Source organism: Ctenopharyngodon idella, chromosome 15 (assembly GCF_019924925.1).
Source record: "Ctenopharyngodon idella isolate HZGC_01 chromosome 15, HZGC01, whole genome shotgun sequence".
NCBI classification, from domain to species: domain Eukaryota; kingdom Metazoa; phylum Chordata; class Actinopteri; order Cypriniformes; family Xenocyprididae; genus Ctenopharyngodon; species Ctenopharyngodon idella.
The window spans coordinates 27,268,733-27,290,168 of NC_067234.1; the positions used below are offsets into that span (position 1 = coordinate 27,268,733).

General features: G+C 42.3%; 1 protein-coding gene across 1 annotated transcript; it reads right to left on the reverse strand.

The window, feature by feature from the left end:
• Nucleotides 1-4,552: 4,552 nt before the first annotated feature.
• On the reverse strand, nt 4,553-21,433 carry kmt2a (lysine (K)-specific methyltransferase 2A). The gene is made up of 6 exons (XM_051862532.1): nt 20,649-21,433; nt 10,019-10,088; nt 5,308-8,669; nt 5,044-5,221; nt 4,735-4,960; nt 4,553-4,643 (listed from the first exon to the last, which is right to left on the reverse strand). The coding sequence occupies exons 1-6, from the start codon at nt 20,892-20,894 to the stop codon at nt 4,553-4,555; spliced, it is 4,173 nt and encodes a 1,390-aa protein (XP_051718492.1). The 5' UTR covers nt 20,895-21,433.
• Between the last annotated feature and the right edge of the window lie 3 nt (nt 21,434-21,436).

Sequence of the window (21,436 nt, forward strand, 5' to 3'; positions counted from 1 at the left end):
TCGAGCGGCGAATCAATTGGTGGAGAGACCTCCGTCAGCACAGGGGGGTCAGGTCCCTCTGGGGAACGGCGTGAGGGAAGGCTCTCTTCTGTCTCTGGGTTCAACTCCGGTGGCTTCATAACCGCCTGAGACAAAGAAGATAGTGCCATCACTTTGGTGGTGAAAATATAGTTGGTAAAAACTTCTAGGACTGGAGATGGCAATTTACCTGTCTGTAGCGAAGCAAGTGTGTGGATGTGCGGGAGTTGAGCAGGGAGGTGAGAACTTGCCGCATGGACTTCTGAATTTCTTTCTCTAAGACGGCCCGCCACTCAGCGGGATGGGGCTCAGTGCAGTTTGTGCAGGTGTAGACCACACTCTCAGGCAGGTTAGACAAGAGCTCATACATATCATCTAAACATGCAAAGGGAAAGATTACTTATATAGTGTTGTATTACAGAAGCATCCAAAATCTAGAATGCTACCTTATCTTTAATAACCATAGCCATGTAAGAACTGACCAGATCTTAACTACATGCGTATACTACCGTTCAAAAGTTTGTGGTCTGTAAGACTGTTGAATTTTTTTGAAAGAAGTCTCCCTAAGGCTGCATTTATTTGACCAAAACTACAGTAAAAACAGTATTATTGTGAGAAATTATCAATTTTTCTATCTAAATAGTCCTATATTCTAAAATGTAAGTTATTCCTGTGATGTTAAAGCTGAATTTTCAGCATCATTGCTCCAGACTTCTGTGTCACAGAATCCTTCAGAAATAATTTTAATATGCGGATTTGGTGCTCAAGAAGCATTTCTTATTATCAATGTTGAAAACAGTTGCTTAATATTTTTGTGGAAACAGTGATACTTTATTTCAGGATTCTTTGATGAACAGACAGTTTAAAAGAACAGCATTTATTTGAAATTGAAATCTTTTGTAACATTATAAATGTCTTTATTGTAACTTTTGATCAATTTAATGCTTCTTTGCTAAATTTTTTATTTTTTTGAATTTCTTTAAAAAAAAAAAAAAAAAACCAAACAAACAACAACAACAACAAAAAAAAAAAAACGTTTGTACAGTAGTAATTGTAAATTTTGTACATCTGTAATTTAAATCAAGCAACATTTATTAGTTAAAGGTCATTGTGCCCTATAATGCCACAAGACAGATAAGAGATGTGGAGAAAAACAGATAATTCACCGGTTAAACTTTCACATTTGGCATGGACCCAGCAATCACACTTCCTGCACTTCATCATTTTGCTATCACAGTCATCGTCATCATAGCACTTATTACAGAGTGGGCAGGAGTTGCCTGGGAGAAGAAAAACATAGTTTAGATTACATAGTTTAGTGATAGTTTAGAAACATATAATAAACATCCAGGATGTGCAGCACTGACCTTTAGCTAAGAGTTTGGCACAGTCATGACACAAAGAGAAATCATGTGACCACTGGGCATCCCAGGCCTTCCCTGGTTTGGTGGCTCCACAACTCTTACAGCACACACACTTGGTGCAAATCTGTGGCAGAAGGAAAAATAATTATGGGAAAACGAAGCAAAAATACAACAGATGTTACAGACATCTAGGATTGAGAGTGTCTAAGTACCCAGACTCTTTTCTTCTTGGTGGGTCTGGTAGGGTGGTTGGGTCCCAGGCACTCAGGGTGATAGCTGTTTCGGCACTTGTCACACTCCAGTAGCTGCTAGATGATGGAAAGACATTTTTTTTTTTTTTAATTCTGATTCCATCTGGGCATTGAGTGTTTGTCATTTCTGAAGGTTTTGGGAGTGGCTAGGGGCTTTTAGAGAGGAAAAAAAAAAACTAAACTTGGAAGTTGCTTAGTCGGTTATTAAATGTACCAAAAGGAAATGATAATTCCAGAGAGCTGACAAGTATTTGCCTTTCATAAGGAGGTATTTTTCATTAGAACATACCATTGTTGATCCAAGCGGACTCATGCTTTGAATATTAAACTTTTCCATTTATCTTTAACCATTACATCAGAATGTGCTACAGAATGTGCCTGCCTCTGTTTCAATGATGTCTTCCTTTAAAAATCACTTCTGTTGGAAACACTTTACTATTAATCAAAAATAAAAATAAGGTGTGCACGTCCCACCTTAATTGGGCTCAGGTGCAGGACAACAAAATAACAATAATAGAAAAAAGCAGCATGATGTCCGAGATTGAAAATAACAGCATTGTGTCTGATAAAGACCTGACGGTCGAAATGTTGCACTATCAATAATCAGTTTGGAGCGGTTAGTTCATAAAGATATTGTAAAACTAATCCATATGAATTGAGTGGTTTAGTCCAAATTTTCTGAAGAGACTTGGTCGCTTTATCTGATGAACATTTTATTTAGGCTTTTATTCACATAAACATTGATCAGCGAACATAAACAGAAGCTCAACCACATCCACTTGACATGCGAGAAGAAACCTCTTGCGGAAGCTCAAATGTGCTGCATAAGAATGAACCTTTACCCCAATGGTTGATGAATGTTTATATGTGAATATAAGCCTAAATTAAATCTGTTTATCATATAAAGCAATTGTGTCTCTTCAGAAAATGTGGACTAAACCGCTCAATTCATATGGATTGGTTTTACGATCTCTTTATGAACTTTTTGAGGCATCAAAGTGGTAATTGCATAGCTGTCTATGGAGGGAAAGAAAGCTCTCAAATTTCATCAAAAATATCTTCTTATGTGTTCCGAAGATGAACGAAAGTCTCACAGATTTGGAACGACATGAGGGTGAGTAATTAATGACAGAATTTTCTTTTTTGGGTGAAATTATCCCTTTAAAACATGAAAATACCTGCCATCGAGTTACTTGCATAGTAATTCTTTTATTAGTCTCGCATTATTTAAAAAAAATTATTAAAATTTTATTATTTTTTGTAATGCATTTCTGCAGAAATTTCTGGAATCTATAAAGTGACAGAAATGTAACAGAATAGAAAGTCTTACTTTTGTTTTCTGATAATTCCGGCCACAGACATGGCAAAAGCGGCATCGACGACAACACCAGTTCTCCCACTGTTCCTCATGGGGGCGTTCTGTCTCCCCCAAGCAGAATAGGTGGAAGGGTTCACAGCACACCTGGCAGAAAACAAACTGAAGACAACAAACCATATAAACACATCTCATCATTTTTGTTCCTTCAATTCATAAGACAAGAATTACAAACAAAAGACAGCCCACCTCTACATTACCACTGCTGGCACAAAGAAAGCACACCACCGGCGGGGTGATTGGCACAGAGGTGAGAATGCTGAGCCCACCCATTTCCCACACATTCTCAATGTCATGGTCCTCCTTGAAATCTACTCTGATTCGATGCACTCCATCGCAGGGCGCTTTCTGCTTGGCGGTGCCCCCAGTCGAAGGAGTGCTCTGGGAGTTTAAAGTACTGTCGTCAGGTTTATGTATCTGTTTCTCCTGTAAACAATCACATTTACATTACATTGGTGCATATGCAAGACACTTTTACCCAAAGTGACTTACAGCGTATTCAAGGTACATTTTGTCAGTATGTGCATCCCCTGGGAAACCTTGGCATCATTTGTGCTATGAGCCTCAGGAATATCAACATCACAAAGAATATCAACCAATATTCATAGGGGAAGAGGCAAGAGACACAACTGTTTTTGTAGAAACAGTTTATGGCATAATAAAATAATATAAAGCTGTCTGCAAGATCTGCTTACCTTTTCTTTTGGTTTAGGCTTGAGTGGTTGAACACATCGAGAGGTCTGCTTCTTTAGCTTTGCTTCAGATGCTAAAAGATGACATGACCACAAAACAAAAACATTAAGGCTATGTTAAGTCAGGGGTGTCCAATCCTGCTCATAGAAGGACATCTTCCTGCAAAATTTAGCTACAACAGACCTGTCTGGAAATTTCTGGTGATCCTAAAAACCTCAGGTGTTTATTACTGGAGCTAAACTCGACTAGAAGCTGGCCCTCCAGGAACAGGATTGGACACCCCTGTGTTAAGTTAGCAACAGTAAATCTCCTCATCTATTTACCTGTGTCTGCTGCAGAGCTGGGTTGACTTTGTTGCTGAGATTTCTTCTTGGGCTCAGTGGGCTGGGACTTTGCAAGACCTTCCTTTTTTGCTGGCATTTGGCTTTGCTGCTGCAAGGACTGCTGGGACTGTGCTGGTGGGGAAGATGGGTCAGCGTGCAGGGAGGTGGGTGAAGAACTGGGCTGCTGCTTCCGTTCCTTTCTAAAGGCTGAGCTCAAAGGGGTCTGAGAATGCTTGGGGTCATCAGAAGCACTAGAGAGCAGAAGGTCCTTTGGGGAGGAAGCTGGTGAAGATGGTGATAAAGGTTGTGTCTGCTTTTGTTTGTCCTCTCCCTGTGCAGGTGGTGGAGTTTCACTTTTCTTACGGGGAGGGTCATCCTTTGGAGGAACGGCTGGCTTGGGGCTCGATTCAGAACACTGGGATTTGTGATGGGAATCCTTTTTTTCAGTCAATTTATTCCTCCTTTTGTCCTTTTTACCTGAAGTTAATTCAAACAGACAATTAACTGAAATATAAGAGCATCTTTGGTTTATAATAAGGTATTCTCAGAAAACTGACCTTTCGCCTGCTTCTGAAGAAACTTTGACGGCATCCATTGCAAGTTCTGACACTTCCGCACTCTGTGATGACACAAGCACAAAGGGCAATTTTAATGTGCAAAGGTTCTGAAATCGTCAATTTATTATATTTCTAACAAAATTTCACACTCACTTGCAACACTGCTTTTTAATATTGCGCCCCCCAAATTTGGGCTTATCCAAGCAGTTGGTGCAGACCCCACAGTCATTTGGGACTTGGCAGCCTGGACACTGCCCGCAGCGTCGAGAGCGCCGGCCCTTCCTGGGTGGGGCCTCATGGACCGTTTTCTGCCTCGTTACTGGCTTAATAGGAGGTGTGGGTGGCTCCGCCTCCTCTGATCCCGCCACTGATGATTTGTCTATTCAAGTATACAATTAAAGATTTAAAAACAATGTCACTTTATTTTAACAAAATCAAACTAGTTCTAAGATTTTTTCTCACCATCATTTCCCATGGAAGACAAGATCTTTTCTCTCTCCTCCCATGGCAAGGCACTAAGGGTAGGCATATCATCTGGGAACACGGCACGATTGCGACCCAGAGCTACAGCTGCACGACGACACACATGCTTAATGCGTGGACCACGGACTGACGTCTCAGAGGAGTCACTTTCTTGACCCTGCACAGGACAAACAAATGGAAACGGCCTTCAACAACCAAGGAACATTTTCCAAAGAAAAGGGGACAACAAAAGACAGGACATACCGGTAATTTAGGTTGATCACCAGGTTGTACCCCTCTCTTTTCTAACTTATTGAGCTGAGCTTTAGCTTTTTTCAGCAGTCCTGCAACACGCCTGTCTGTGACTGGCTGTTTCTCGGCACGAGCTAACACAGAGCCCAGTGATGTGGTTGCAGGGGGTTTTCCCATCTGCCCCGCTTGGGTAAGAGCACTCAATTTCTCCTTGTTCTTCTCCCTCTCTACCCCCTCCGCTTCAATACTCTTTTCTGAAGGTCTGCCTTTTTTGGCCAGACGACCCTTGGATGACAAGGCCCCAACAGGTTGAACTGCTGCCGAGTCGCTTGGGGAGGCCTCTGCACCAGAGTCAACTGTGACTGACTTCTTTCGACCAGGTGTCCTTTTTTGTGTGAGAGATTCTTCAATGTCCCTGGCCTCCACCGCAAAGAGGCTGGATGTAGAATTGGGGGAAGCCTCTGATGGAAAGCTTTTCCCTCTTTTATCCCAGTCTTTCCTTCCATCTCTTTTGTTTTCCTTTTCACGCTCTCTACTCTTCTCCGTCTCCCTGTCCTTCTCCTTTGTACCTGTGTCTCTAGTAGCAGAAACACTCCGTTCCCTTCCTGCTTTTCCAGTACCCCCACCTGATCCTTGAGGACTGGGGGTAAAAAGAGGGAAGAGCTGTGAAGATGAAGCAGAACTCCCACTCACACCAAGACCTCCTGCTGCTCGCCGCCCATCTGAAACTCCATGGCTTGTAAGACCAATGGAGCCTGAGGGGAAGCTGCTGAAAGAAGCTTGATTTAAGGCACTGGGAGCAAGTGCACTGACTGCAACTCCAGGCAATGGGCTGGAATTTCCAGTCACACTTATGGGAACAGAACTGCTAATCATAGATTGTTCAGAGGCCTTCCCTGTTTGAACACCTGACTGACTGCTCCTGGTAGTCATAGAGTGTGAAGGTGACCTGGGTTGTCCACGTGAGAACCTAGACCCCTTTCTCTTTTTGTTTGATGTTGGTGAGACCTGAAGGGGAGACAGAGAGCCAGGGCTGCTCCCTGAGGAGGATGGGAGGGTGACAGACTCAAAGATGCGGGAATGAGCCGGACTTGGAGTGAAGAAAGGGGGGCGTAGTAGGGGGCTGCGCTTTTGGAGTGGCGTTTCAATCCGTGATGAGGGGTGCTGGTGGTGATTGTGGTGAGGATGATGATGCAGGGGGGAGAAAAGTCTGGTACTTGTCCCAGATGCGCCACCAGGTGCTGGGAATCCTCCTGGTGCAACGCCACCTCCACCAGGCCCTGGTGGCATGAGTCCCACATCTTCAGCAGTCAGAGGAGGAGGACGAAAGTTGTCGAAAGTGGGTTTGCGGATAAGGCCCTCCTTTGCATACTTAGCAGAGGAGAAGTACTTATTTTCTGCACATGACAAAGACGTCCAGCGGAAAGTGGGCTCTCGTAGTATGGAGCGACGTTTGTCATGAGAGCTGGAAAGTATTGGAGGGGTGGGCAGAAAAGGGGCAATGGAATGTGACATCATCCATGGAGAGTGGGAGTGATGCTCAGATGCATTGGATGAAGCTGCCTGGGGAGGCTGAGAAGGGCTAAGAAGAGGAGGTGGTGGTGGGGAAGAGGACAACGATGCAGTGGAAGAGGCTTGCTGAGATCCAGCTTGTGAAACCCCTGTGGCCGGGCTGATGATGACCTGTTTCCTTCCACCAATCAGGCTACCCCGACCACGTGCGACTAAAGCACCCCTCCTATGACTCTGAGCTTTGCGACCACGTCTGTTGTGCTCCATCAATACTACATGCTCTGGCTCCGGCTCTGAGGGTGGTGAGGGTGGGTGTGAGGTGTGGTGCATGCTGGCCTCCGTCTCTCCCTGTGAGGCAGGGGAATGATCGCCCTCTTCCGAAAGGGCCTGGGTGCCCTCAGAGGCCTGGGAATCACAGGAGGAGTCATCAAGACTAGGGCTGCTGGATCGAGATGACTCGCCAGAAGAGAGCTGAGAGGAATGCTGCGAAACAGCGCTGGAGCCACAGGATGCAGCACTGCTACTGAAGCGCCCGTTGCTAGTGCTATTGTTGCAGCTGCTGTTAAGGAGACTAGCTGCAATGGCAGTGGCACTGCCAGTTGGGACAGGAGGTGGGGGAGGAGGGAGAGAGTCAACAGCAGGCCCTGCCCCGGGTGTGGCAGTGGTTCCACTTGTGATGGGAGCTGTGGAAACAAGAGCTGGGGAGGATGATGCTATGGGTTGAGGTGCTGGGGCAGAAGCTGCCGTGTCCAATCTAGCAATTTTCATGTGTGTTGGTGGAGTACTGAAACTGCCCTCATCCTCGATAAACCGCTTTGGAGTCTTGATGATGCGCAAGGACACAGTGCTCACAACAGGCATGATAAACTGTCTGATGTTTGTTAGCTGTGTTCGCCTCCTGTGCTTCCCACCCTCAGGATTGGCAGTTCCCTGGGTGCCAATAGCTTCTTTTGCCAATAGTTTCTTCTTCTGGGCCCCCTTCTTTGCCCGCTGCAGCAGCTGCTTTGCAATAGTGGCATCAGTGCGTTTGGAGGGAGGAACGACCCGCACAGGTTTGATATGGCGAGGGCTCTGACGTAACCCTAACGGCCTCCCGGGTTTATTTGGGGTCACTGGGTTGACTGTTGTAGAGGAGTCATGGGGATCTGGGCTAGTGCATTCATCAGCAGGATGAGAAGCCCTGAGCTTAAGATCACGTGGAGTGCAGGCACCCAATTCTTGTTCCCGACGAATCCTGAAGGCCTTATGTTTGGCAGTCCCAGATGCTGTGGTGGACATCTCCTGGACCGAGGAGGCATTAGCAGCCTGCGCAGCAGCAGCAGCAGCAGCCTCAGCTTTGAGGCGCTCGGCAGAAGGCGGCCTGCCCCGCTTTCTTCTTTGCACACCAGGAACTGGAACACTCTTCTTCACAATGGCCTTCAGCTTAGACTTCAGAGGGCTCAGTTTGACATCCCGCAGTCTTTTCAGTTTGGTCACCTTGGACTCTCGGCTGATTTTGTGAAGCTTAGCCTCAGTTCCCTGATGATGCCCAGACCCAAGCGGAGTTTGCCTTTTTTCCTTGTCTTCGTCCTCCACACCTTCCTTGCAATGTGGAGGACTGGAGCTGCACTCCAACACCGCGTCATTACCATCTTCAGACAGTGCATGGCCGCTCTGTTGCCAGCTCCTTTGGCTGGCAGAAGCAGGAGGGCGGCCTCTTTTTTTTTCTCCAGTGCCAGGAGGCCTCCCTGGTGGTCTTTTTACCTTCTCTGTAGGAGCTGTGGCGACCGGCAAAGGAGCTTTCTCGATACCAGTGCCAAACCTCTGTGCAGCCTGAGCCCTAGGAGGACGTCCTCTGGGCTTCTTTTCCGGTGTGACAGGACCTGACGGAAAGAGAAACACTCCATTAACAAGCACTACATTTATTCATGCTTAAATGCATCTCAATTACAATTGAGCAACATAGCAAGTTAGACCTTAAAAGGTCACAATTAGGGATGTGACAGTAAGGAAATTTTCACACCGGTTAATCAATGTGTGACAACAACTTTGGAGTTTTTCCCTCTTTTCGATCTCGTATTTAAATCGCTTATGAATTAGGGCTGGGACAATAAATCGTTGAATTGCAAATCGAGAAATGATTCTGGATCGATTCTGAGATCTTCAGAATTCATCGCGATTCTCTCTCGAATTGATTCTGAGCTTTGTTTTTAACAGCAGATGACACTGCATACTTTAGAAACAGCCGTACTCTGCTCTCTTCCAATTCCTTACACACATCACTTGAACCTTCTATAAAATCATTTATAAAGTTCGAAAAGGTTGAAGCGAATTACAAGGGTGTTTGCAGTGGGCTGTTTACATTAATCTTGCGTCATAAAAGCATTCTGAGGTGGAAGTACATAGCCGAATACATGAGCGCTCTTCTTCATTAGCATTTGAGCGTGCGGTTAAAAACTAGCCTAGAACGCAATCTGCTGTTAGAAACTAAGCTCAGAATCGTGATGCATTCGGAAAATCTCTGAATCAATCCATGAATTGAGATAAATCGATTTATTCTCCCAGACCTGTTATGAATGGCCGTGCGCAATTTACTTTTGCTTTCGAATTAGCAGCAATTCGGGGGCAGCATTGAATGGTGGGTTCATTATTATTCTTAATGAAAAACACAACAACAAAACGGTACAATGACAAACTCGCTTATATTAATCATAGAACTTTGATTAACAAAATGAATAAGACAGCTTTATTAACAAAAAATAATAAGCACTGCATAAACCATGCTATAAGCCTAATATAAAATAACAAATAACTTACATAAAGTTTAAACAACAAAAACACTGTGGAACCAAATAAATAAGAAACGAATATGAATTTGCTTATATTAAATGTAGAACATTCATTAACAAAACAAAAGACAGTTTGGAGAAACCGCATACACTATGCTGATCTATGCTATGACTCTCGTTAGGCTCATGGTGAATTGAGTAGACGTGTTCAGTTTTTAATTTTAGTGTCTGTTCTCCAACTGAACTAAATGATTTTTATTTCTATAACGACGTTAGAGGGCAGTGCCGTTGTAGGCAAGTGATGTAATTGGTGTGTGGCTGAACACCATGTAACGCAGACTATCGCAGCAAGCCTAGTCCCAATTAAAATTTTTCAATCAAAATTATTTTACAACACACTTGGAGAAAGAATACACAATTAAGAGATGTAAGTGATACTTTACCTATTAACGTCCTTCCTGGGCTGTGTATTCTTCTGTAGTCACTGACTGTGGTAAAGCCTCCAAATTCCTCCTAAAGAAAAGAAAATTTAAAAAAAAGAAAGAAAAAAAAAAAAAAAAAAAAAAAAGGTGAGATTCAGGTTGGTTCGATGGTGTCAGTTTATGTGATTTAACCCAAAGAGATTTTGTTTTTTTCTAAATATGTGTTCACAAAACCAAAGTTGCTATTGTCTAAAGAGTCATTCAGTTTGCTACATTACCATCTCATGAGTGAGAAAATGCTGAGGCCAAGAGACCACTCATTAAAGGGTTAGTTCACCCCAAAATGAAAAATCTGTCATTAATTACTCACCCTCATGATGTTCAAAACCCTCAAGTCTTTTGTTCATCTTCGGAACACAAATGAAGATCTTTTTGATGAAATCTGACAGTATTCTGTCCTTCCACAGACTGCCTTTGCAACCTGATCTTTGACGCTTCAAAAGGTTTACAAAGAGATTGGAAAACTAATCCATATGAATCGAGCGGTTTAGTAAATTTTCTGAAGAGACTCGATCTCTTTTTATTATGAAAAGATTTAATTTAGGCTTTTACTCACATATAAACTTTGATCAGCGAACATAAACAGATATTCAACTAGGGCTGGACGATTATGGCCTAAAATCAAAACCTCGATTAACTGAACATTTTACCTCGATTATGATTAATGAACGATTATTTTGTTTCTGTTTTTTTTTTTTTTTTTGCCCTCATAGTTCACTGACAAGGTTTGTACTGTAAATATGCTTGACTATTAAAGGTGGGATATTTTTTCCTATTGAAAGAGTGATCTGACATGACATAGCTCACTATCAGCAGTTATTTTATCTATGGTTCGTAACACTTCTTACAGATTTCTGCTCGTTGTAAGATAAATTAGTACAGTACCAGTACGAGTGATTGCGTGTGTGAATTAGTCATACTGTCTCTCTATTAATTGTGAAGTTGTGAGTTGTAAATAGTTACTTCAAAAGTAGAAAAATATATGCTATAATAAGTTGAGTTTTTAAGCTACTTTAGTGATAAATCACAGGACAGCGCTGACAACTAGTTTCTGTGTTTCTCTCTGTGCGCGCGATCTTCACGTTTTGCACAGCTACTGTTTGTATGAGTGTTCATGCCACAATGCAGTTGCGCGAGCATGGTAGCTCGAAATAATATACATCCAATCGTCTAAAATCGCTTGAATGTCCAAACTGGCAAACCTTAAAACAAATACAACTGACAAAGTTTAGTGAAGAAGCGAGGCTCACCGCTCGCGCACCATACTGTGTTGAACCGGCGTTCACCTCCGTGTTGCTTTTATGCCACTGACTGGATGGGGCAGAGTCACGTGGCTACACACGCGGTAGTATGTTTTTAAGGGGGAAGTATCAACAGGATTAAAAAAACGAAATAACCGACATGGGAAAATTACGTCGGTTAGAGGTTCTGAATTTCGGTTTCGATTACTTTTATTAATCGTCCAGCCCTATGTTCAACCGAAAATGAATGACGCACAAGAACAAACCTCTTCCGGAAGCTCAAATGTGCTGTGTAACCAATGAGGTTCATTCTCGTGTGGCTGAACCACTGTAGCCACGTGGACTATTTTAACGATGTCTTTGCTACCTTTCTGGGCCTTGAAAAGAGAAATGATGTTGCTGCCTATGTGTGGTTCAGATACCTCTCAGATTTCATCAAAAATAGCTTTGTGTTCCAAAGATGACCGAAGGTCTTATGGGTTTGGAATGACATGAGGGTGAGTACTTAATGACAGAAATTTCATTTTTGGGTGAACTAACCCTTTAACATGACCCTTATAATAAAAATGCAATAATGCATTAAATGACCCTGTCATCACTGAAAGATCAAGTTAACCCTAATGAATTAAGAGACCATTCATCTGAATCCAGTGCAAACAGTTTTTGTGAGATTTGGTTGTAACCTAAATGAAACAATCAATTTTCAGCCTGGCATCTACTCACCGGATTGTCCAAAAGAACAGACTTTTAATCACTCAAAAGTAGGAAAACCAACATCCGTGTTCTTCCGACAACTTGAGAAAGTAACAAACACATCTGTGATAGGGCTGGGACAATAAATCAATGCATCACTTGATTCTGAGATTTTCCGAAAGCATCGCAATTCTCTCTCAAATCAATTCTGAAATTAGTTTTTAACAGCAGATGGCACTCTAGGCTAGTTTTTAATCTCACGCTCAAATGCTCACGAAGTGGAGCGCTCGTGCATTGAGCTGAGCCTGAGAATGTACTTGCACCTCAGAATGTTTTTATGACACAATATTAATGTAAACAGCCCACTGCAAACACCCATGTAAATTTTAACTTATGAACTTTATGAATGATTATTTTATAGAAGGTTTAAGTGGTGTGTGTAAGGAATTGGAAGCAAGCAGAATATGGCTGTTTCTAAAGCACGCAGTGCAATCTGCTGTTAAAAATTAAGCTCAGAATCAGTTCGAGAGAGAATCGCGATGCATTCAGAAAATCTAAGAATCGATCCAGAATCATTTCTTGATTTGCAATGCATTGATTTATTGTTCCAGCCCTAATCTGCGATGGCACCTCCTACTGAGATTACCAGTTCCGCCAATTCCACTCAGGTATCCTTAGGAGATGCTGTCGCTAGGCTGCATGACATCAATGCTGATCTCACTGTTAGGACATCTGTTGCAATGGCCGTATCGCCTGACAACTGCTCCACCTCTGTCAATCAAACAGGCTAAGCTTTGCAGACGTCCTATGATAGGATTTTATAAAGCTCCAGGCTTTTATGATAGCCCTGTGCTTATCTCACACCTGACATGAGGGATACAGGGAGGAATGCTGATTACATGGCCCATTTGGGCTCTTGCCTTCCTGATCTAATTCTGTCATAACATTTTAGGTAAGCCATAATTCCAATTCCATTTTCGAGTCAACGTAAATGCTCCATATCCCTTTAAGTCAGCCACATTTCCCACATTTATCAGATTTTTCAACAGGCTTACAGTGCAGATGATTACTGTAATTACTGTCTGCTCTGCAGCTGGGCACACTGTGTTTTATGTTGTGATAAAAATGTCTCAGTCATTGAAGTGTCCTTGGTGTGAATTAAGTTGTACTCACAAGGACACACACTGAGAGAAAATGTACTCAATTGTCTGTATGTGTAGAGGCGAGTTCCACTGAGCATTTAAAAGGATTTTATGGGCCTAACTGAAACTGGGAGCACATCAAAAGGAATTCCCTGTAACTGACTTCTGAAATAGAGATGAAAAGTAACGTTTTTAAAATCAAATAATCAAGTAGTCAACCAGGCAGTCCTGTATTTGACAAAGGAATTTAAATCAGATCCGCTTTTGCATTCGAAAACAGCTATATAAAGAGGAATTCAATAGGAAAGAGCAGAGTTTACAAGACACATTTTAAACATGCTAGTTTCAACACTCATAGCATAATGCTCATATAAAAATGTGGCAATGGCCAAAAGACATCTATCTGCATGTGAATGGCTGTAGCATTGGTAGTCTGAAGGGGATGAATTTACACAAAAGAAAGAAAAAAAAAAACTACAAAAAATTAAATTAATATGGAAATTTATAAATGTATTTAACATATATAATTTTCAACCAACTATCAGAAAAGAGTGAGCAAGTGATTTTAATTCCCCAACGCTGACAAGCCAACGGTAATCGTGATTGTGCACATTTTTGGGCTATGTCCTTACATTTCATGCATGCGTATTGAACGATAAATAAGTTAACGATGATAACAAGAGTGAAGAATGTAATTTTTTCCACCAACTGGAAAAAAAGTGCTGGACAATGCATTTAATCAATGCCACTGATCTCTATGGAGCGAGGCATCAGCTTGGTGTTACCCCAGCGATGCACTGTTCGTCGGTTGAGTCTTGTAAAGTGCCGATCCAAGTTAACATAATTTCAACACCTTGTTTCAATAATGAATTGAACATTATGTGAATGAAAGTTTTAATGACTCACTTAAAGAGAGTCCTTTGCCGCCACTTACTGGCGTAAACGTAATGGTTTATGTTGTGCTATGTGGGCCTTATTTTGACATCCTTTAGCTCCAGTTTCCTCTGATTAGTTTTGGTTTCATTAGTTACTGATTATGTTACAGATTTTGTTTCTATGGTTATGTATTAGTTTCACCTGTGTCTAGGTCAGTTACCTTTGCTCTACCCCTGTATTTATATCCCCGTGTTTCAGTTTTTCTTGGTCAGTTCTGATGGTGTGGTTTGCGTTATTCTCCTGGGTGTTCTCAATCTCATTCGTCTTCGTGCTTGCTGACCACATCATCGTAACACTTTATACAGCAAAAAAATAAATAAATATATGGAGCCACTCAAAATCACTGCAAGGGGAAATTCCTTCACCGCGACAGCCCTACGTGTCCAACCATTTCCTTATAGTTGGCTACATGTTGCTACAGCTACTACTATTACAGAGAGTAAATGGGTCTTCATTACATTGAACAAGTACTGACATCATTTCACTATGTACTAGGCCCTACCTCTCCTCTCAAAAGATGATTAATGTCTGCAAGTTCCTTAAACAGCCTATTGTGTTGATTTTCAAGCCTTAGGGGGCGTTTCATTTCATATTCTTTATTTATAGCAGCATGTGGGGCTGCAGCTAAATTCCCTTCGGTCCAGTTTGTAGAACAGATGCCGCCGGAGACTGCACACATACATGTCCAATCTCACTAACAAATCCCCATTCAGCTTTAATTTCAACATATGGTGACAAATTTCTTATGGGAAGCAGACCAAAATTAAATGAGAGTGTGTTATTAGATGATCAGTGTTAACAGATCATCTTAATTGAGCATTTTCTTCATATCTAATAGATAAAAGACAAGTAAAAATTAAAATAAAAATGAAGACCTGATCCAGATCTTCTGGCTGAAATTATACGCATAACCCTCCAGAGATAATGTTTACAGTGAACATTTATTGATAGTGAAAAAATCTAATATTTTTCCTCCAGCTCTTTTGGATGCAGGCTCTCAGAGCTACTTTGACTTCATTGCAGCTTTACTGTTGAGCCGAAGGTGATAGAGTACTAGAGAGCTGCAAGCAGTGGAGCTCAAAGTCAGTGTGACACCATGAGTAGCTCTCAATGACAGCACGACTCTGCCTCAGGCACTCAAAAGCATGCTCTGGCACACGCACACGCACGCACACACACACACACACACACACACCCTCCTCCACCTTGTGCGCAAGGCACACTGCAAGATGTAAACAACATCCTTAGACATGAGGAAAGGGAGGAGGGACGGAGGGATGCAGGGTGGGAGAAACAGGGTAGAGAGCATCATTCTAACCATAAAGGCATGGAGCGAAGATGCAACATGATGAAAAGGCTCAGTGGCCAACAAGGACACATGAAAAGCTAATCTAAACAACCCACCCACACACTACAAGTTTTTCTGACTATCCGCTTCGACAGAGCTACTCAATCAACACCCACGGCTGAGACGGGGGGGGGGGGGGGGGGGGGGGGGGGGGACGGCGATACTGGGCTCGAGAAAGTGACACTCGGCTCGGCCAAGGCGCCCGAGCACCTGCTGCCAGAGCAGGATGGGGGAGGAGAGAAAGTGGTGGCAGAGAGGGTGACACAAAAACACTTGTTTGTTATTCTCTACTTTCTTTATTAGTGTTCCCTCTTCTTTATTCCCCAAACTGTTTTTTCAAAAAATTAAAAAAAAATTACCAAAGAAAGAAAAGAAGAAAAAAATTATGAATGTATTTAACATTACATAAATTCACACAAAGCTGCTTACAGCAAATGATAATAATACTACTACTGCTACATTTCTAAAATAAACTGACTTAAGAATATAGAATAATAAAGAACTTGGTCTTTATTTTGAACAGAAAATTTGAAAGAAATACCACTAAGCAAAGAATACAAATAATAGAAATGTGCTATATTTCTAAAAATAGTCTTTAAAGAAAAAAGAAAACATGTTTTAAAGAGAATGCACTTTAAGTAAAAAATAAATACAACATAATAAATATAATAATAATAATAATAATAATAATAATAATAATAATATAGAACTGCTATATTTATGTTTAATAACTAATAATACCTTTCCCCCCCCCCAAAAAAAATAAAAGTGACAATCACTTTGAAACCAGCTGGTTAAAAGTAATTGTAAAAATGTCTCAGAAAAGTTCCTACAACCATTTGTTTGCAGATGCTGCTTGGTTTGATATTTTATGGTTTGATATTTCTTAGGGCCACTGAGTTTTAAGAATGTCTGGTTGTGAAAAGGGTGATCATCAAAACACCAAACATATGACTATGTACAGTAGAGGGACAGGATCAAAACATCCTCCATTCTAAAAAGAGCAGATAAAAGCACTTGTCTGTGCCACTTCAGAGTTCCTGTGAATAAAAGGTAAGCAAACAAGACTATTTGTTTACATAAACTCATTACATCCTGTTCTGAGCAGATGGTCACAAACCCAGGAAAGTTGCTCAACATGGCATCTACAGTTCGCTTAAGAATTGGGCATAAACTGGCAAGCACACTGCAACCTGGCAACTCTCCCTCCCCAGAGCGGGACATAATTGCACTACTGTGTGTGTGGCCAACGATACCAAACACACACACACACACACACACCCCCCTATAATCACAGTAAGCCAACACATCCACATCAAGACATGTAACTGATTATCATCTCTAAGCCTGGGGATATGTGATAGTAAGGCCTTTCATAAATTCACTGAATCACCATTTTCTAAACAATGTGAAGTTTTGACAACTGCTGAGGCATCAGATTCCCTCAAAAATGCCTGTATAAAAAATAAATGCATTGCATAAAACATTAAATTGGGGTCAGACTGATAGCATTCTCAGCTTACGGCCAAAATGGACAAACCCAAGACAACTCATAGCAAATGAAACCTGTATGGACATATGACTTAAAAAAAAAAAAAAAAAAAAAAACTTTACGTGGTCACACATGAGAAATCGTTTAGGTTGTTTCAGAACCCCCAGTAAAAACAACACGAAACTGCTGGGGAACCCCGGTAGTTCGCAGCGATGATTATTGAAGCATCTCGAAATACTTTCAAAACACAAAAGGCATCAGGAGAAATTTCCCTTCATGAGATGCAGATCTAATGCTCTGATGTTGCTCATGCACCCACATTCAAAGCACCTAAAACTGAGAGTTTCTGAAACAACATGTTCCAACACCTCACACCCACGCTAATGAGGAGCCGTGGCTTTAAGATAAAAACAAAGATGTGCCTCCTGCGAGGTGTAATGAGGGACATAAATTTGGAAAGAATTGCTCCATGCGCTCAATGGCTGCTGCTGCTCCCCCCCAGAGCAAAAAGCGCGAGGCGAAACCCCCTCTGCCCGCCTACAAAAGCGGAATAAAGCCATGGATGGGACGGCCTGTGTCTAATTCCCTCCCAGCGTTGTCCCAGGGGGAGGAGGGCTTGCTCTTCACCCTTTGATATCCACGTCTGTGCTCTTTCAGCTGCCTGCACTTCTTAAAGGCTGGAATAAAAGCAGACACAAAGCTTCCTGCTATGATCCACACGCTGTCTAGGGGACAGGGCCCTCTCCAGATAAATAGGCCAAACACCTGCTGGACTTCTTCGCTCCGTATAGGCCACGCCATTCATTAGAAAGCAGCAGAGCAAAGCATTCATTTGCTGTATCCATTCAACTGCACTTTTGTATGAGGCCTTGATATTGATCCTCATTCTGCTTCTGTAAGCGGGGCTTTACTCTGGACATTAAAAGGCAAGCCAAATGGTGTCCCTCACAAAGAAACCGATGAATGGAGACTTAAACAGGACACCTCCTGAAAGTAACAGTTGTCTAGCAAACAGCCACGGACTTGTATTTGCACTTTAGATTTAGACAAAAATATGGTTTGGAAGATGAAAGCGAAAGCAAGCTGTGATTTCTGGAGCTGCAAGAAAATCACGCAGACGCATTACCTCTATGTAAACATTTTAAGCCGTCCAAATGGGTTAATGAAGTAGTCTAAAAGGCAGCCATCAGAAGTGAAATCCTATTGGGGGCCCTGTGGGCCCGTGCTGTTGGATTTGGGTCTGACGGGAAGGAGGGGCGGCGTGCTTCTGTTTACTGAGCATGCTACTGGCCTTAGGCTGCTCTGTGAGCTCAGCGGGCTGCGATGAACCAGAACAATCCTACCCAGGCACAACATCCCCTCTGAATGAAACTACAATGCTGTGTCCGCAACTCGCATGAGCTGCAAGCTCCGCTGGGATTTTAGCCGTCTGTCTGGCTTGTATACTAATACGTTTCACAAATGGATTCGTGGTTTAATTGAGCACTCTTCAAAAAGACTCCAAGTGTGTATTAAAGCATACTGAACTGCTACAAATGCACACAATAAAAGCATTGGAAATGTATGGCTTGGTTGCTATTTTTACAATTATTTCTTAAAATAATTTGACATTTACATACTTGTTTACATCCATACTGAGGTATATTTATGAATGAAACAGGATATTCAATAATTGCTATTTGGCAACATTATTCAATTGCCTGCATGGCCTAAGTGACATCACAAAACAAAGAAAGTTATTTTAGAGGTGGAGCAAGCTATTACATTTTTATTAAAACCTATAAAAACAACTGTTTTCAATAACACACATTTTAACAATAAGACCGTGAAGAACTAGGCCTATAAAAAAAACAAATAGGTCTATTTTGATTCAATGATGACATTTATAAACCGTTATAAACATTGGTTGACATGGTTCTGAGTGATTTACCATGGCAAACAAACCACAACGTATGTACACAAAAAGACTAAAGCAATAATTTTAAATTGGTTAATTATGGTGAGTAGACTGTATATATGTGTGTGTGCGTGTGTACACATACACGCCTGAAGATCTTAAGACATCATGTCCAATAACCACATATCCACCACGCACTTAAATCTGCGCCACGTTTTCAAACGCAAAATTTCCCGTAGGCGAAAGTTAAAATCAAGCACGCTATTTGCGTGTTTCTGGTTCGCGCCCGCTCTCGTTTCGATCTCCCCGCGTTTCCGATGCGCAGCGCTCTACTACTGAGAAAGGAAGATGGTAGTTTGTCACAGTACACACCCCCACACATAACAACCTCCGTCAAAAGCTGCCTTTTATTGTAACCGCCGTTTGCACCGCTCAAAACGCTGCATTTGGCGTGTCTTTGACTAAACATATGGTCCTTGTAGCCTCGGCGAGGTTTTGCACAGGAATCGCTTGATTCCTCTTAGAAATGACATTTTTTCCGAATGCGTACTGCTACTACGCAATATCTGAGAGGGAAAAAAAACATGTCCACCTCCCATTTTCCCGTGCATCAGCGGATGCTAACAGGCTAACACGTTAGCCAGCCTCCTCTCGAGGGTGAAGGAGATCAAACAGAAGAGGTTTAAAATTACACACTGCAAACTTTTGCAACAAAATGAACGATTTGTGAATATATGGCCCACTCTCCGCTAAATAAACACACCATGCTGCATATTTTATAGCAACACTGTTTACTGCTACTAGCATCATCCATTTCTTAACCCAAGCTAGAGGGCAATGTATAACTGGACAAAATAATATCTGAAGTGCACGGACACAGTAGTTTTAGGAACAGAATATTACATCTTCTGAGCTCAATCTACCTCTATCGTGTAGGTCAATACTTTAAAATAAAGTTTAAATTCCAAAGAGACTACAGCTGGGATAGATGCACTCTGCGTGCTATCGCTAAATGCTCAAACAACAACAAACTGGCACCAGGTGTTCAGTCCTGCTAAAATCGTCTCATTTATGCTTATTGAAACACCCTAACCAGCTTATTTCTCTAAAAGAGGAAATTACGTTATACACCACCAGTCTTGATCTAAGCTGTCTTTTGGTGAAAGATACACTGGGCCAACTTGGAAGTCCAATTTAGAGTCATCAAATGTATAATTTAATCTCTTTTTGGGGTAAAAGAGCAACTGAGTTTTTTGAGTAACTGAAAGGTGCTAAATATCTTTAAACTTAATCCTTTATATGTCTTTTAGCTCTTTTGCACTTCATTTTTTACAGAAGCTGCACGTTATTCTGAGTATTCTCTGTTCTTTTTAGCTTAAAAAGTGCTTTCATAATGTTTTAAGTCAAAAAGCGGTGTCACATGAAACGCACGAGACGCCGAGTTAAATTGAAGTTCAGCCCAGAACAGCCTACAGTTATCTAGCTTCACATCTCCATCCTGTCAAAAATGGCAGTAAACTCTTCAGGGTCCCAAAATATGATGCTCGAACGCCTCGACATAGACTTATAGACTACAGAAGCACAGCAACATCAGTCATTAGTTATGAATAGGTGCGTGTTTTGATGTGGGCTAGCTAGCAGTTTAGCCTGTCAGTGGTCCCATAGTGAGAAAAACAGCACATGGATGGAGGCATGTGTCTGCTGCGCAGCAAAATAACTAGCACACTCACTCACTCACTCTCCTCACTGAGCAACTTGGAGCTGCTACACAGCCGCGGAGTTATTTGTAATTCCTGCATTGATCATGAATGAGGCTAACGCTTTAGCCAGGGTCCCGCTTACCTCCCCGCTGCTGGAGCCGCTCGACTCCCCCAAAACATCCCGAAATTTCTGCAGGTTGCTGCTGATGGCAGCGGACACTTGCAACGCAGCGTCGAAACCGGGCCCGAGCCCGTTCGCGTTCGGATTAGTCCCCGCGCTGTTTAGGAGGGAAGCATTGACTCGAATTCGGCCCGCTTTTCTCCCGGTGCCCGAGCTGCTGCTCCCTCCGGGCCGAGCAGGGAACCGCCACCGACAGCTGTGCGCCATTTTACACTCTGCCTGCCTGCCCTAGGATCAGGAGCTCAGTGTGGGCGTAGCCCCGAACGAGCGATCTCAGAACACGGCCGCTGTAGTCAAGCGGTCAGAATGGATTATCCATGTTTCGGGGTGGTGGTACCGAGGACCCCGACAAGATCCCAGCGCAGACTACGCTCAGTGATGTTTTTACGCAGGTTCGCCGGCGATACTCAAGGGAGGAAAAAAAACTGTACATCAGGCACAGCAACAATTCTTTGTAAAATTCCGTACACTTTTTTTATATAGGCCTTTAAGTTTGAAATATAGTCTTTAAGAATGTAATTATATTAAAGAAAAATTAAGTTTTAAGCATTTGCTGCTTTTACTGTATATTATTAGATTGCAGAACTCACACTTTTGTGTACCCCTACCGTCACCAAACGGAATTGCAAAAATAGTGACTGTTTTCGCACAGGTTTCTCTGAACACGCCCCCACCTGCTATTAGTCAGGGAAACAAATAGCCCCGCCCTGAACTCACGCTATTGGTCGAGGCAATGTCAGGCTGCTCAA